General features: G+C 34.3%; 3 protein-coding genes across 4 annotated transcripts; 2 read left to right on the top strand and 1 right to left on the bottom strand.

Moving 5' to 3' along the window:
• The first annotated feature begins 174 nt into the window (after positions 1-174).
• On the top strand, positions 175-1,976 carry LOC144575748 (BTB/POZ and MATH domain-containing protein 2-like). Its single transcript, XM_078325984.1, has 3 exons — positions 175-304; positions 645-1,496; positions 1,575-1,976. The coding sequence occupies exons 2-3, from the start codon at positions 661-663 to the stop codon at positions 1,801-1,803; spliced, it is 1,065 nt and encodes a 354-aa protein (XP_078182110.1). The 5' UTR covers positions 175-304; positions 645-660; the 3' UTR covers positions 1,804-1,976.
• Positions 1,977-5,896: 3,920 nt separating this feature from the next.
• On the bottom strand, positions 5,897-7,694 carry LOC144575885 (uncharacterized). Its single transcript, XM_078326137.1, has 3 exons — positions 7,347-7,694; positions 6,777-7,054; positions 5,897-6,478 (listed from the first exon to the last, which is right to left on the bottom strand). The coding sequence occupies exons 1-3, from the start codon at positions 7,600-7,602 to the stop codon at positions 6,176-6,178; spliced, it is 837 nt and encodes a 278-aa protein (XP_078182263.1). The 5' UTR covers positions 7,603-7,694; the 3' UTR covers positions 5,897-6,175.
• A 3,173-nt stretch (positions 7,695-10,867) lies between these two features.
• Positions 10,868-17,383, top strand: AUG7 (nuclear matrix protein). Of its 2 annotated transcripts, none has more exons than XM_078325999.1 (10): positions 10,868-11,220; positions 13,620-13,779; positions 14,088-14,173; positions 14,254-14,315; positions 14,419-14,510; positions 14,837-14,962; positions 15,286-15,376; positions 16,136-16,243; positions 16,332-16,430; positions 16,948-17,383. In XM_078325999.1, exons 2-10 carry the CDS (start codon positions 13,646-13,648, stop codon positions 17,134-17,136), a joined length of 987 nt encoding a protein of 328 aa, XP_078182125.1. In that variant the 5' UTR covers positions 10,868-11,220; positions 13,620-13,645; the 3' UTR covers positions 17,137-17,383. The 2 variants fall into 2 exon arrangements, with proteins under 2 accessions (XP_078182125.1, XP_078182126.1); XM_078326000.1 differs by lacking the exon at positions 10,868-11,220 and adding an exon at positions 11,583-11,606.
• The last annotated feature ends 610 nt before the right edge of the window (positions 17,384-17,993 follow it).

The following is a 17,993-nucleotide window of genomic DNA, read 5'->3' as shown; positions in this document are numbered from 1 at the left end:
AAGTTTCTATTATGACGTTTAATTTTAGTATTAAATCTTCTATAAAAAGAAAAAAAAGCTAATATTCTAATAAATTTTTCATGCATTTTTTGAACACTTATATTCTAATTTTTTTTAATAAATTAAATGACTTTAACATTTACAAATTGAAATTATCATTACATCTCTGGTTCGTTTGCCTTCTTTCCTCTCCACCGCATCTCTCCAAGTCCTTTCCCGCCTCCTCCCCTCCTCCGCGCTCCCTCCGTCTCTTCCTCTCCTCTTCTTCAAGGTTCTCTCTCTACTCCGACCACCTCCGTACAAGGTTGTGCCTTGATTTTTTATACTTGCCTAAAACTCTTTGAACTGTTGGTATTATTCGCCTTTTAGAATTGATTCTAAATAATTTGCCTTTTCCATATACAAGAGTGGGACACACAAGTAGAGAGAAAAAAAAGCTTTGGAAAATAAAGGTTGTGAGGATATCAACAGTATCACGGTTCAATTTCCCTAGTTCGTTGCTCTTCTCCAAACTGATACATCCCCTTCAATTAAATTATTTTTTTAACTTAATCAAAATCCTACATAACAAGAAAAAGATTTCTAGTGTAGAATGTATAGAGCTATAATTTGTGTCTCATATATATATATATATACTCTTACAGTGGAAGATATACCCAAATGGATTCATCCGCTCAAGCTATTAGTCATCAAAACCTTGAGACAACCTCAGCAATTCGAACAGTGACGATAACTGGAACACATCTGTTCAAGATTTACGATTATTCCCTGACTAAAGGGATCGGCATAGGAAAAAGTATTGACTCTAATGTTTTTATTGTTGGTGGATATAACTGGATAATTGAATTCTATCCTGATGGTTACACTAAGAATGATCAACATTTTTTATCCATTTTTGTGCGACTTGTAAGTAACGTTAGTGATGTGAAGGCACGACCAACTTTCACCATTCTTCAACAAAATGGCTCCCCTTCTGACATGAGCCTTGCATCCCCAGTCAGGACTTTCGATTTTGTGAGAACTTCCGGTTTTACACAATTTGCAAAGAGAACTGAATTTGAGGCATCAAAATATTTGAAAGATGATGCTTTCACAGTGAAGTGTGCAGTTACTGTTATTAAAGGAACAAAGCTTGAAGTAACCAACCCCTATGGTGTTGTTGTGCCACCGTCGAATTTGAACCAAAATTTGGCTAGCATACTTGAAAGTGGAAAGGGGGCTGACGTTACATTTATAGTGAAGGGAGAGAGATTTAAGGCTCATCCGTTGATACTTGCAGCGAGGTCAGCTGTCTTCAATGCCGAGCTTTTTGGTTGCATGAAAGAGAAATGCACAGACATCATACCAGTTCATGACATTGAAGTACCGGTTTTCAAATCCATGCTTTACTTCATTTATTCTGATTTAGTGCCTGATTTTGAAGGCACTAGTTATGATGATGGTGAAAATCAAGATCCAAGTTTGATGGCTCAACATTTGCTCGTAGCTGCAGATAGGTATGTATTAAGTTTTTTTCGTTTTCGTTTTCTTTTTCTTACTAATTTTGAAATAATGATCAAATACATGAATGATAGGTATCAGTTGCAGAGGTTAAGGATGATATGTGAAGATTTATTGTGCAAACGTCTCTGTGTGAGCAATGCTGGAACTACATTACTTTTGGCAAATCAACACAATTGCAGTCAACTTAAAGCAGAGTGTCTCAAATTTATGAGCTCTCCTGAGGTTTTTAAAGCTGTTGCACGTACTGATGGATTTTACAATTTGATTAAGATTTTTCCATCAATTCTGAAAGATATCTAAGAGCATCTCCATCCCAAAAATTTTGGGATTTCTAACATAACATGGCGATTTCTATTCTAGTTTCAGAGATGTACCCCAGTATCTTATTTAGAAACTATTTGGCAAAATATCTTATTAAGAAACTGTTTCTAATCGCTATGCCGGACAAATGATTCGCTCAAATTATTTTTAATCACCACGTGATCTATTTAGAAACTCTAAAATTAGTTTCAGGGATATAAGAATTTAGAAATTTTAGAGATTTTAATTTTTAAATAGAAGTTGACAGTTATATAAAAAATTATTTTAATCGCTGGAATGAAGATGCTCTAAGTTCTTTCTTTGAAAATTGATATCCTTGAGTGTCTTTGATAATTACAAGATTAATTATGCTTTTAAGTTGTCTGTGTTTGTCACTTTTTATGAAAGCTCTAAGTAGCTGGTTTCCTACTTGCTTATGTTACCTACACATTCTCTGTTATAATTGACTATATAGGAGTAGAACTAGGGTGTTCTCAAGTTCCTTGGTGAACTCAAGTTTAAAATCCGTCAAATCGGCTTCAAATGACGAATTCGAACTGTTGAAATCTGCTTACATTACGAGTGATGCGTCTACATAGGGGTGTCAATGGTACCTTTTTAGCCTTTTACCCGACCCGTATCGTATTCGATAAGGCGGGTATGGGTAAGATTTTCTTTTCGTTAGCTTATTGGGTATGGGTATGAGTAAGAATTTCTTTTCGTTAAATAAATGGGTAAGGATATGGGTAATGACTATTTCATATCCGTTACCCTATAGGGTAATTATAAAATTCAAATATGTATTCAATTCAATTTCCAACCCACTTAAATGTATATTTAATTCAATTTCTAACCCACTTAAATGTTTATTCGTGTTTTTGAATTTTTATTCTTTATAAAAAATAATTTAGTTGGAATTGATTGCACATTTATTTTATTTTTTATTAGAAATGCAATTATATATGTGTTAAAATGAATGAGTTTTTGATGTTTAATTTGTAAAATATAATAAAACTAATTATTATACTAGTATTATCCGTTATTCACCCGCTACCGTTTCGTTACCCGATAAGATTAACGGGTAAGGATAGGGTAGGGTAAGATCAATTTTTAATGGGTATGGGTAGGGTATGGGTAAGGTCAATTTTAATGGGTATGGGTATGAAAATGTCTCCACCCGACCCGTACCGTACCCATTGACACCCCTACGTCTACATGTAAAAAAAAAAAAAATTTGCATAGAGATAGAGTCAAGTGATTAAAAAACGTTTAAAAAATGAATGTATTAAAATTAATTTATTAATATTTTAATTTTGACCGCTTGACTTTATACTAAATTAATTTGAATGTTTAAAATTTTCACATGTAGACACATCACTCGTAATTTAAATGTTTAAAATTTTGATTACTTAACTTTATATTAAATTAATTTAAATATTTAAAATTTTGACAGATTAACTTTATACAATTTCGTACTATTGCGCGAGGAAAAAAGGGAGCGAGTGCTGAGAAAAGTAGCGAACAAAGGGAAGTGGGTTTTTATCGCTGTCCGCGCCCTTTCATATCCAGCAAAATTTTCGAACCTTCTAAGTTTGGTGAAAAAATTTCTACTAAATAAATGGTTTCAGAGTATGCTGCTATTGCAATTTGAAAATTGATATTAAGATTTAGGTATATTTGGGTTTTTGCTTATTTTAGAAGAGGAGAGTTCAAATGCACCATCATTTTGGTGCTCTAAAATGTTTCACATGGACTACATCTTTTCACTCTATTTTCAAAGTCCGAACAGTCGATCCGAACCACTCAACATGATCTTCATAATAAAATATGCTTGAAGACCAAATTTTATATTTTTTAGAATTTTTTTACTATATTTTTTAAGATAGAACAAAATCACTTTTTTAAGGAGATTCTGAACCATCTGATAAAGTTATATTATACATATCTATAAAAATTTTAATTCCATGTAAGACGTACAAATTTTGATATTAATCAAATGCCTGGCCGTGCATAAGATCCAATTTGGTAAAAAGAGAGTACAATCTCAACTTTTTCTCCCCTGGCCGCTATGAGTTCGCATTTGAGTTAATGCATCTCGGCCATCTGATTGTAAACGGAGCTCATTCGGCTCTCACCTATAACATAAGGGTGTCTTCAATATTAGTGTGGTTCTAATTGACACGAATCTTAAAGCTAATCGGACGGTCCAAATACATCAACTCAAAATATTCCTTTTTGAGTTAATGCAGAAGATACAAATTCCGGCGCTATGTGAGTTCAGATAGTGCCGTTAAAATTGGCACCCATCGAAACCCATCATTTTCGGTTCGGCAGGACAATAGTTTCAAATCTAACCTCAACTTGTTGGTTTTCTTATTATATATTTTTTAGCAAATATTGAAAGTCATGCCATCCAACTATTTAATATTTATAAATAATTATTCTATTCGGATTTCAAACTTGAATTTGCTACTAAATCAAATGCTAATTGTCGCTTTGATCTCATAATGAATCCAAATGAATCTTTCTTTCTATCAATTGAGTAACACTAACGTTTTGAAAGAAAAAGAAAAAAAAGCACCAGAATAAATTTAGCATTTAGCGACTTAAATGAAAGAATAAAGATAATAATAAACTACAATGAATCAGGTAGCAAAGAAATATTCACACAAAAAAAAAATAAAGACGAATGATCAAGTGAATATATATACACAACCCACAATCTTGGAATTTGAAAATAAAAAATAAAAACAACTAGCAAGCAACAAATTATAACACAAAATGTCTCAACACTCTGGCGCCTCTCTGTGGTGCTGAGATAGGAATATATGGTCTTGCCAGAGAATTGACTCAATGGAATTGGGTCTGTTGGATCTGTGGAGGTGAAGTTAGCTGATCTTGAGTTACATGAAGGTCTATAACTTCTTTGCAATTTAATTATGTGGTGTTCTTTGTTGTACAAGTCTTACCAGCTAAGCACTAGTCCTTGTTTGGTTTAATGGCCTATTTGATATGGCTTTGACGTTTAGTTTTAACTATGAAAATGTTGTTACTGTTTTGTTATTATTAGGGGTGTCAATGGGCACAATACGGGTACACAATGTTGTCAATGGGGTGTCAATGGGTACACAATGTTGTCAATGGCTTTGTCCATATCATTTCATTTATACTTGGTATTAAGTGCTTACTTGAGACAGTTCCAGATCAATATTTTTCTGAGTTCCTACCTTATAGATGACCCACTGGCCATACTGGAACTATTGATCTTTGGTTTTTCTTCTTTCAAAATTATGATAGTAAGCTTTTCAAGATCTGTTGTCCACTATTTTCTGATAGAACCCGTTGGTGAGTTACTATAGGGCGTGCCGAACCAGGTCCAAGTTGGCCATACATGGTATGGTCATCTGGTCATGTATAGTATCAATGCCACTCCCTCCTGCCAGTCCAGTTAGTGGTGTTGTCCTTGGATAAACCTCTCAGAAAATTATTCTCTCTATTCTCAGTTTTAACAGTTACCCAGTTGTAAAATACTTGCTGCACATGTTAGTACGTACGTAAATCACATTACTTAAATTTATCAGAATTATGCAATCATCCAGATTAACTTAACCACGCCCTTCATCACAGATAACCATTTATTGCTAAATAATATTGCTGACCTCTAATATAGTTATTCATAGAATTTTATAATTTAGTATCAATTAAAATATAATCAATGGGAGCTTTCTAGTTTATCCAATTGTTTAGCACCAACATAAAACGTTTATTAGTTATAATATATCCTATTTTGTGGTGTCTTTTGTAATGTTGGGAAGGGCATTATTTTGTACGAGATCTTTTGCATGAAGTTCAAGTGTTCGACCTCTTAGACCATTCTTGTAATAATAATGTATATGATAACTGAAGATTCCTAAGGTCCCGATTTCCCATTATTAGTCCCACTTAAACAGCACAGAGCACAATTTCAAAGAGACGCTTTCAAAAATTAAAATTAGTTATTTTATAAATCACAACTGGCAGATTCTGTGAAAGAAAAAATTGCTGTGGATCAATTATTTTGTTCAACCAAGGGAATTATCCCCACCCAAGCGCATTGTGGAAATTATATTCTATCGAATAAGGAACAATAACAAAGTACATTTACAACTTTCTTGTGCATTTCAAGTCAGTGCAAGATTGCAACTAGTACAAAACAAAACTAGCCTTACAAGACTAAAAAGATGAGAGAAAAAAAGACTAATTACATCATAATGCAAATAAATACAGCGAGCCGCTAATAAAACAAGAACATTTAAAAGGTTTAACATATAATGTATAGTCTAGTGACTACAAAGTTCAATCAGATGAGGAAAAAAGCAGAGGAACTAGACAGCTACTCTTGATGCTTTTGTTGTTTCCGCTCCCTTTTAAAAGCCTTGAACAAATCAAGACCCAAAGATACATTTAAAATGTTCATACCAACCATGCCAAAGAGAGCTAATGGAAGCTCAATTCCTCTATCAAATTTATGCGCATCTATAATCAGCTTGTAAGTTATCAATATGTGACATACAAGCCGAGTAGTGATGAAGGTCCACCAATTAAGAACCCATTCAAATAACACCAGTGGGCTGTTTACATCTCGTACCCCCGCCATTCGTCTCACTTTCCTTGTATGTAGAAATATAGAATGAAGCTGAAATAAAAGTAAATTGATTAATAAAAGAGTTAACAAAAGGAAATGGGAAAAGAGCAATTATCTCCCTCCGCTCCTCTGCCTTATCATTGTTATGGGTTCTTCTGGGGGTGTGGTAGTATTGCTGTTCTTGCATTTTATTTTATTTTTACTTTTAGGAGGGAGCGGGAGCGATGCTGTATATATAGTGGTATAAACTACAAGGCACTCTGGCTAGAATAAACATTTCTAGAATGTGTAATGCTAAAGTGAAGAAAATTAAAAGATAATTGATTGTCAGAACTCAAGACAAATGTACCTCACATACAAGCGAAAGAATGAGATAGTTGATTGTAACATCCTTATAGAGAGCCAGTGTGAAACAAACCAAAAGGATCAAATGGTGCAGAAGGATTGCAGGTATGAACCCGCTATACAACCTGTACATAAGCATATCCAATTGGTCATATGCAAAGTACCCACATGAAAAGCATAGTGCCCAATGCGCGCCATACCAGGTACCAGTCACTAGCTCCTCGTGTGTAAACATCTCTCTCAGGCCTTTCATTATCCATTGATTTACAAGTATATATACAACTGAAATATGTAGATAGCTAAATTTCAGTAAGTAAACATCATAATTGATTATTTGGTTATAACACCTTGTAACAGTACCAAATACCAATTGGAAGAATTCATAAGATCTCATGCTTCTGGTTAATCTTCTGTATGCTATGCATGCATAATTTCACCAATAAGTTATTTTTTTTCTTTAGAATTAGAATTTCAAATTTAAACTTTTACATGAGATAGAAGCAAAAGTTCCACAAAGTAACAGGAAATTGCTACAAACAAAACAAAAGAAGAGCAATTAGGTGACTTGACCTACCTGAGGCGGAAATGAGAGAGGAATGGAGAAGAGAGACGGATGTATTTACAAGAAGGGGGTCTTTGGAGATGAAGCGACGAATTACAAAATTCGCCGTTTGGAAGAAGAAGAAACCAACGGCGATGACCGTCAGCTCACGACGGCCGTTGAAGGTTATTACGAAGGCTATCGATGCCGCCCAGAGAAACAGCGCGGCGCTGAAGAAGAAAGCGGCGGCGTTACTGCCTCTGTCTTCACCTCCCTCTGCTCGCGCCATTTCTGGCTTGCAAAGACAGGTGAGCTTGAGAGCGCTTTGTTCTAGGCTTTTAGCCTTAGACCAGTGGCGTAATGGTGTATAGAGTATAGACCATCAAATATTCTGATCAGGCATATTAACAAAGTAGTTCTGGCTTCATGCATCGGACGGACTATTGAATCAAAACATATGGCATATGGTTAGTGCGCTGCATGGAGTCATATTTCCTCTGTTAAAATAGTTACCCCCAACCTAACCATCAGTTTCAGATCCGCCTAAAGCTACAGTATATCCGTCCTCCGATTGGGATCTTCCACCGCGCGTCATGTGAATCGTACGGTGTATATTGCTCTGAGATTCGAGAAAACCCTCGTAAAAACCATTTTCGTCCTTTTCTACACGACGCGCGCTCTAAACCTCAGGGTTGATGCTGAATCAGTCAAATTAGATCTAAAATGTCTTAAATTGTGATTTTTTTTTTTTTAAGTAAAGGTTAGAGATCAAATTATTCAACTATTTAATATTTTTGTAATACAACAAATGATTTCTTCTATCTTGGTTTCAAAGTTATGACCTCTTATATAAAGACCATGTGTCTTTGTCATTTAATTATGATTTTTAAATCTACTTGTGACTATTCAGTACATGATAACAACAGTAGAATTAGAATGTTGATAAATTCACCAACTCTTTTAATGAGCTTAGTTTTAAAATTTATCAAATTAATTTCAAGTAACAATTTTAAATTATTGAAATTAATATATTTTATGAGTGATGTATTTATATATCGAATTTTTAAATTTTCAAATTAATTTTGTATAAAATCATATGGTATAAGAACAATGAAAAATGAACGTGATAAAATTAACTTATTGAATTTTTTTATCACGTGACGTGATTTTATACTAAATTAATTAACAAATTATAAGTTTGACATGTAAATATGTCAGTCATAAAGTATATCAGTTTCAATAGTTTATATTTGTCATTTTAATATCATTCTGATAAGTTTTAGAATTAAGCTCACTAATTTTTTAATGAGTTTAAAAACACCCTAATTTTACTCACAGATAGTCTGTCCAGAAAAGTTAGATCTTCATGAAAAAAAAATTCAAAAATTTATGAACTAGAATATTTTTTTCTTTTTTAGAATTTTCTTTAGGATAAAAAAATTGCAATAAGGGATTAGTGTAATATTAAATATATTAAATGATAAAGTCGGATTTTCCATCTCGTTATTATAATTGAATGAGACTGAAAAATTATCACATTTTGTTGAATATACAATGGAGTGAGTCTATGGTACTATGCATATCACGGGTTTTTACCGTACTACTGTTCTATATTCGAGTTTTCAAATCCTAACGGTCGATCCGAATCGTTCATCTTGTTCTCCATATTAGTATGTGTTTGGAGACCAAATTTTACATTTTTTGAAATTTTTTTACTATTTTTTTAGATATTTAGAAAATCACTTGATCTGAAAATTCTGGACCATTCAAAAACAGTAATTTTCAATAAATCTAAAAAAATAGTAAAAATATTTCAAAAAATGTAAAATTTGGTCTCCAAACACATATTAATATGGAGAACAAGATGAACGGTTCGAATCAACCGTTAGAATTTGAAAACTCGAATATAGAACCGTAGCACGGTAACAAATCGTAATATGCATAGTACCATAGACTCACTCATATACAATGCGTGTGATATTGTACCACATAAATCTATGCTGGCCGCTTAAACATTAAATGCACCGTATTTTTTTTTTAAAAATTCAAGCTTTTTTTTTATGGTCAGCGATAAGATACGCCAACAATGATTTTGATTAATAAAAAAAGTTTATTTACAAAAAAAAAAGATCCAAACATGTCAAGGTTAGTTCCAAGTTCCAACAAAAAGAACCTAGCAGATCCAATTTCTACAAAATCTGGGTCAATTTTCTCTTTAGAAAGTATCTAATTTTGGATTTTGCACTAGGTTTACATCACCAACAGAGTAGAAACCATCTAAATATAAAGACCAATCTCACATATCAAATCTTTCTATTTCTTTTGGACTGAATGCCCCTCTAATTGGACTAGAGGGAAAATTATTAAAGAAAGTTTGCTGTTAATCAATTTCGCGATTGAAAATGGAAAGCGAAGAGGAGAAGATTCGACGAGATATACATTGTGAATTAAAAAAGAAGAAGAGATAATTGATTATGATTAATTGTTTGTTTCGTTGTTTTTCTTTGTCACAACCGTCCCAAGCAAGATTGTATTAAGACTGTTAATGAGTCGAGCCGGCTCGTGAATCAATAAATTGAACGGTTTAATATTTCATAACAAATTGGGCTCAAAATTGAAAAAAGTTTGAACTCGACTTGACTCAAAATTCATAACTTAAACCAAACCGGATTCGAGCCGAGCCGGCTTATGAGCCCATCGCTACCTCTTTCCTTCTATCGCTCTCTCCGTCTCTCACCTCGCGGCTGGCTGGAGCGACAAGTAGTCTCTCCCTCTCTAGCTCTCTCAGAGTCTCAGTCTCTCGCTCTCGCTTAGTTCTATCTCACCTCGCGGCTGGTTGGAGCGAGTGAACTCTCTGGCTCTCTCCGTCTCTCGCAAGAGATCCACAAGTGAATTTTTGTGGATTTTGTGTGATTTCTACTCAGAAATCGGCAAGAAAGCTAGAAATTTGTCTTCTCTTTTTCAATTTATTTTTACTGAAAATTGAATTAATTTGAGTTATTCTTGTAATGGAACTGACATTGTTTTTAGAATTAAGAGTTGGATCTGTTATTTTTTTTTGCTGGTATGGTATTAGCTAGCTCCATGTGTGTTTATTGAAAAACAGAATTTACCAATGAATCCTAATTACAGTTCCTCAAGAAATATAAATAAATTACGGAAAATATAAAAAGTGATTTCTATCACCACGAATGCAACTATAGATATAGGTGCATTTATTATATGTATTGTTGGTGCATTTAGTAAAGTGTGGAAAAAAACACGAAAATTTGTCACACTTTTGTCAGAAACAATAAGCTGAATCCTCTCAAAATTTTGTAGTAACTACACGATCAGATTTTCTTTCTCATTAAATGTTGTCTTCAAGAATATTGGGCCGGATTTGTGACAAGATTCCGGTCCAACCCTTGTAACGAGCTAATCTAGACTGGACCCAGCCCGCGTATACAGCCTCTTTTTTCTCTCCCGATCCCTCCATTTTTTTTTTTTCTCTCTTTCGCGATTCCCCTCTCTTCCCCTCCGCTTTCGCCTTCCCTTCCGCTCCTGGCCTATGGCCTGTCTGCAACGACTCGAGCAAACGGGCAGTTCAAATTTGAAATCTTTTGTGGATTGATTCTAAAATCATCCTATACACCCTACCATAAAACACATTTCTTGTTACCAACTGCCACTCCTCTGCACCTCCGATCTAACGGGCAGGATCCTCTCTCTACTCTGCGTACATGCCAAGTCCGGGCAGGGCCTAAATCCGACCAAAGCTTCCTCCAAATCGCTTTTGTCACCAGATCTAAACCAAAATACGGCCTCCTTCACTGGTTCTGTGCGTCGTCTCTCTGTTTTATACCGCCCGTTCTCTCTTTCCTCCTAGTGCCACCTCTCAGCACCATTTTTACTGGTGCTTATCTAGGTAAGATCAGTGGCGAAGCTATGCCTACCCCTGAATTTTTTTTTTTTTTTTTGGGATCAGATTTTTTTGTTGGGTTTGTATACTCCTGAGAAATAATCTTGCCTACTCTTGGCCCGTAAATTCTATCATTCCATTTCAGAATTCAGGGCAGAGAGAAGATCAATAAAAAAAAAAACTCCGCCTTTCTATGAGATGCGAAATCGTGAATAGGCGATTATGTGAGCGAAAAAAAAAAAATTTTGATCGCTTGACGCGGTGACGTCGCCTATGCGCGAAGGAGAAAAGGAAAGGAGCTAGAGGCGACTACCCTGTTGTTCGCTTGTGCTGTGCGTCTGTGCCCGCGAAAGAGAAGGAGACAAGGAGTGCTGTTCGCCTAGCCACCTACAGTATATTTCTTGAACCTATTTCAAATCTGTGTTGTTTGTGAGTTGAGATCGAATTGCAATAAAATAAATATGAAATAATCAGTTTTTAAACCCAATCAATTAAAGATTTAAGAGCATTTTGATAGGTTCTGATCAAATTTGAAATATTTTAGTGTGTAGGCGTTAAGAGCATTTTAAACCTATTTTAGTTAGTAAGTCAAATGGGCTAGAAGAACGAGACAGTTGGCAAACGAAGCACACTTACTGGTTTTAGTACTGGTTTTATTTTCTTCTTTTCACTTACTGGCACCGGGTTTTGGTATTGTCTGTTATCTTTCTCTGGTTCACTTACTGGTACCAGTTTACATACTGGTTTCTGGTTTAGAATTGTGTTTACTTTTTCCTATAATTGTTTTACTTTTTCCTAAGATTGTCTACTTTCTACTGTTAGACTAGCTGACAAATAAGAATCTGTAATAAGATACAGATACAAATAAGAATAGAGAACATTTTAGTCTCATTTGGGCAATACAAATACAAATAAGAATATGTAATTTAGAATATGTACCAATTTGTCATTTGTAATTTAGGAAGTGTTTTGAACCCGAACCCGTTGAAAAAAAAATGAATCTGATTTCTGCCTACTCCTAACTCAAATCCTGGCTTCGCCACTGGGTAAGATGCCTTTACTATAAGTTAGTTCAATTGTTTCTATTAAACATTGTTTCTGCATTATGGTACAATTACAATTAGTTGAATTTTGAGAGTTAAATCGGGCATTTCTGAATTTTAGCCAACTGTGAATCAATGTTGGAGGTTAAAGTCGCAACTCATATATTGGGATAAAATTGTTCCAGGTCTTTCAGTGGTATATATAGTTTCCTTTCCAGGGATTTAGTTCGATCCAATCTCAAATTATTAGTGACACAGGTCCCAAATCTCAATTAGTTTGGCGGTGATCAAATCGGTAACAGAAAATAAAACATAAACAGCCTTTCACATGTTATTGCATGTATACCAGTTACAACAACAACCAAGCCTTTAGTCCCAAACAAGTTGGGGTAGGCTAGAAATGAAACTCAATCATAATCATAAAGTTAAGTTAGATAGTAATAAAATAATAATAGTAGTAGTAGTAGTACTAATAGTAATAATGGTATCAATACAATAGTAATAATGGTATCAATACAATAATAATAGTAATAATACTAATACTAATACTAACTATATTATGCCTTCCTAGGTCATGGTTTTGGTACGTGGATCACTAACTTCCACACGCTCCTGTCCGAAGCCAACTTGTTGGATACATTATATTCCTTCAACTCTCTTTTCACTGCTTTGTCCCATGTCAATCGTGGCCGACCTCTGCCTCTTCTTGTGTTTTTGATACGGCTTATAATTCTAGTACGCACCAGGGCCTTGGGAGGCTTCCGTTGGAGATGCCCAAACCATCTCAAGCGGTGTTGGACGAGCTTTTTTTCAATCAGTACTACCCAAGTCTGTTACGTATATCGTCATTTCCATGTATATCAGTTCATATGTGTAATATTTAAATTTATATCTTCTTGTATGGATGTAGTTTCTTTCAGTTTGGACCTTTTAATGTCAGAGCTTAAACATGACTTAATAACAGTCGCTGGCGAAAGCATCCCTGATTCAATCATAAACACAGACAATGTTGTGTACATTATGTACTTTTATACTGAAATAGCATATTAGACCCAATAGTAGCTAATTAGAAACTAAGAACAATACATGTACCAAATATTCTTTTACGTTAAGTATACATGTCATGTAACTTAGTGATGAGAATTAATTATGTGATAAACACCTACCACGGTAATACTGATTGTTCATAATATTTCCCAACTCCTCATGCTGAAACAAAATCTGCCTTCGGTTCAAATATTCTTATTTTATTTGGTGTCTACAGATTTAAAGTACCAATTTAAATAGATTAAGTTCAGATCTTTAATGTGTTAGTTAAATTAGGGTAATCTTGAGTAATTACTTACAGATGGATTTTTTCAGGTTAGAGAAAATCTCCTCATCCAGAAATGGCTTCGAAACAAATGGAGAAAATTCAAAGGAAACTGGCTTCACTGAACTATCCTAGAGCAGATGCTCCAGCTCAATCTCTTTTATTTGCTGGTATTGAGCGCTACACACTTCTTGAGTGGCTTTTCTTCAGGTCTTTATCTATATTTCTCTCCTCTTTTTGTTATGGAATTGTATCGCTTCCCGTGAAATCAAAAACTTTTAGAATACTGAAGTTGGTATTAAAATACAATTAGGTTAATATAAGATGCAGCAGGTCTAGAGTCCAGATTTATCACTTCAGTTACCAGCCATGAGTATTTTAATTTTCAAATCAAACCAATTTTTGATTGAGTGTCAAACACTCAAAAGTACATTTACTCTCAATTGAAACATGCTTCCTCATATTCAATTTTTTTTTATAAGATTTAGACAAATTTGGTGATGTTTTGTGTTTTATAGGTTGCTAGGAGACAGATCTCCATTCCAACAGCAAAATTGGCAAGGGGATGCACTAGACCGAGATGAAGAAAATAACAGAATACAACGTGAGTTTTAGTTTTATTTTTTTTTAATTTTACTTTTCTTTAAAACGCATGTCATTTCAATACCATCTAAATATTTTCAGACTTAGCTGAGATAGCAGAATTTTTAAGCATCACTTCTACAGCTGATATAGAAGCTATTCAGGTACAAAACATTTTTATTAATTAAGAACAGATAACAACTAATTTCTAGCTGTTGAAAGAAGTTTATGCAATATTATAATTTATTTGGTGCAATATTTTTACAGGGAAAGGGTAACATAGAAGATCGTGTGGAGATGCTTCGTAGGATTGTAGATCTTGTAGAGGCCTGCACCTTTGCTGATAACCCACAATGGAGGTCAGAAACTTGGGTATTATTCATGGGGGAAGTTGCATAAAGACCCAATTATGAAGAAATTTTTGAAAATTTGGTTTGGTTGCAAAAAGAATTTGCTTTGGTGATTAGAAGCTCAACCCAACAAAATTGTATTTCTCACTAGGAGGAATTATTCTTGAACATGGTTTATTAAGACTTGTTTCTTACTTTCAGAGGCTTTAGAATTATATTGGTTTTCTCAAGAGCTGAAAATACATGTTCCTCCAAAAGGACCATTTAATTACAAATATAAAACTACAACTCTTAAGAAACTTTGTCAATTTCCAAATATATTTGTTGTATTGCAGTGTGGATGAACAACTAGCCAAGGATGTGCAGTTGGTAGATTTAATTGCAGAGAAGCAAGCTCAAATATTCTCTGAAGAGTTCAAACTTTTTCCGGCTGATGTACAGATCCAGTCAATTTATCCCTTGTAAGCTTTATTATAAGTCTTCATTTTTTTTTCCATTACAAATAGATGTAGTCTGAAAGTTCATAGTTCTGATTTTTCCTAAGCATTCGCTCGTGTTATTCTTAACTGTACATTATCCTGCCAAGTAAAATATTGTTATTTCCATTTTTTTGTTCTTTTTTTTTTCTGGTTATAGCTGAAAAGTAATATGTTATGTTTTGCAAAACCTGGTAGAGGTCATACCAAATTTGTATGGTATCATACTGGAAATTTCTAGGTACTGGTATATCTTGTGATGATTGGGTAATAATAATATTTATTAAACAATGTTTTATATTTTTCAGGCCAAATATCTCAGAACTGGAGTCTACACTTGCTGAATATACAAAGAAATTCTCAAGTGTGCAACAGGCAGTTAAAGACCTAGCCTCTAAGGTTCACTTCTGTTTCTGTTTGTTTATTTTGTTCTTTGATTTATCTTTACTTCTTTTGGGGGGTCATTTTGGTGAACAAGGCACATTTTATTATTTACCCTGCATATTGTCAAAGTAGGATATATGCACTTGCAAAACTAGGAATATCATGTATACCCCGTCAAAACAAACAAAATATCACATGCGGATAAGGGAATTATCTTCTATACCCTTCATTCATTGTACTTCACCCAAAAACCAATCCTCTTCTTTTTTTCATCTCTATGAAAAATGAAGAAAATAGGACTTATGTGGGTTTTTATAAGATATTAGTAGAGTAAATGACTGTTAACAAGTTTAGGGAACATGAATATCTCTTTTCTATAATATGCTAGTCAGATTGTAGATTATAGTATTTTTTTTTCTTTTTCTTTTTTTAAATAATAAGGGGCCCATTTTCCTGACTTTCTTTGATGCCTCCTGTGGGAACCAAACCTGTATTGTGTTTGGATGAAGACTTGGGTTAGTGAGAATAGTGAGCTAACCCAAATTTGAGATAGTGAGCTAATTCAACTTTTAGTTGAGTTAGTAGAATAGCATGCTAACCCACAAAAGACAAACAAATAATTGTCCTTTTTTGCTAACCCCAACACATCAAAACATAAAATAGTAGTTCGAAATAGTAGCTAACCCGGGTTAGCACTATTCTTTGCCTCATCCAAACACACCAGATTTTAGTTGCCATGTTATTTTACCAACTTTGTAATTTTCTGTGGTACAGTACGAGTACAATCCAAATGAAGACTATGCGGAAACTGAGATGAAGCTGAGAGGGCATCTTGAGACCTTTCTAGAAACTGTCAAAAACTTCAATTCCATTTATACAAAGGTACTTTCCCTTTCCCTTTTTAAAGGTTACTAAGAGAACATGTATTTTTAAAATCCTATTCATATAATCTAAATGTGGGGCTATATAGGAGATTCGGCCATGGACACATATGATGGAGGTGCCACAATTGCATGGTTTTGGGCCAGCAGCCAATCGCTTATTGGAGGCATATAATACTCTCCAAAAGGTACGTGCATATACTGGTACATCCACCGGACATAATTGGATATATCATCAATTTTGTATGGCATTAATCTAATTAGAATGGTTTATAATGTTGCTCCAGTAATTGTGGTAATTTGAGTTTTGTACTGGACTCAGTTTCTCAATTTCTTAATATGCGTTAATTGTTTTATTTATGAGCAATCTTGTGTTTATCATCAAAACTGTTAAAAATACACGCATGCCACTAGGTATTGCCCTTGCAAAGCATGAAAAAGTTCCTCTGCACTCTCCCTTTCATTTTTTTTTTCAAGCACCAAATTTATAGTTTTTCTCTGTATAGTTTAGAAAAAGGAGGGATAATTTGTGTGTGGGGAGTTGTTAAGACATAAAAAGGTGGAATATGTGTTGTTTGGAGGGGCCTTTTAAAAGCTTTGCAGGGGAAACATTGTATTTTTATGTTTTGTGATGGTGCATTGCATAAATTGTTTGATTTGCTGGCAACTTGTGAAATATTAAAGTTTTTTTTGTTCTCTCGACAGTTCTTAGGAGACTTGAGGGGATTGCGGGAGTCGTACGCAACAATGGCTGCAGGATCTATGGTCACGTCAAATGAACCCTCGTCGGTTGCAAAAATAATAATGGATTGTGAATCAGCACTCACTTTTCTTAACCGAAGCCTCACAATCCTCTCAACTTCTGTTGCCAGAGAGCAAGGAGAGAAACAGTGACTTGCTTTCATCTTTCTTATTATGCCGTAGGTCCGCATTGCTTAATTTGTTTGTTTTGACCCCCAAAACACATTTTCCTTGTTTGTCTAGTCATTTTTTGTGTGTGCGTGTGTGTGTAGTGGTTTGTGATATTTTGTGCTGTGGGTCTATTTTCAATGTTTTTCATATATATATCGGGGATGTACATGCTTCTTCTGAACTTTGAAATTTCAATGGCTTCAGATGAAGGGAGCTTCATGCGTAACAATTGCAACAGGCCGCTTTTATTTATTGGGGGAATTTCACGTATACCCCTCAAAAACTTCAAAATTACGTATTTCCCCCTCTAAAGTTTGAAATTACGTATTTCCCCCTCTAAACTTCAAAAACTCACAAATTTATCCATTTTATTGTATTTTATATTAAAACTCATTCTAAAATCTTAAAATACCCATTTTACCCTTTATTAAAAGCATATAAAGCCCATCAAACTCAAATTTAAATCTAAAGGGTTCATCTACTGTTTGATCTGTGTGCATCGCATTAAGATCTGTGCATAGTGCTTCAATTTTGTGTTGATCTAGCATGCACGGATCTTAAAGCAATATTGATTGGTGCACATCGCATTAAGATCTGTGCAGGTCACATCAATATGCGTGCGTGTTCGCATCAAGATTCGTGCTGATCTTGCGCACGCATATTTAAAAGCAGTTTGGACGGTAGAAAAATTGTCCAGATTCAATTTTGAGTTTGATGGACTTTATATGCTTTTAATAAAGGATAAAATGAGTATTTTAAGATTTTAGAATGAGTTTTAATATAAAATACAACAAAATGGGTAAATTTGTGATTTTTTGAAGTTTAGAGGGGGAAATACG

This window comes from Carex rostrata, chromosome 24 (genome assembly GCF_964058835.1).
Source record: "Carex rostrata chromosome 24, lpCarRost1.2, whole genome shotgun sequence".
In the NCBI taxonomy this organism is placed as follows: Eukaryota; Viridiplantae; Streptophyta; class Magnoliopsida; order Poales; family Cyperaceae; genus Carex; species Carex rostrata.
Note: the sequence above shows the minus strand (reverse complement) of the source record. Positions and strands in the feature narration are given on the sequence as shown.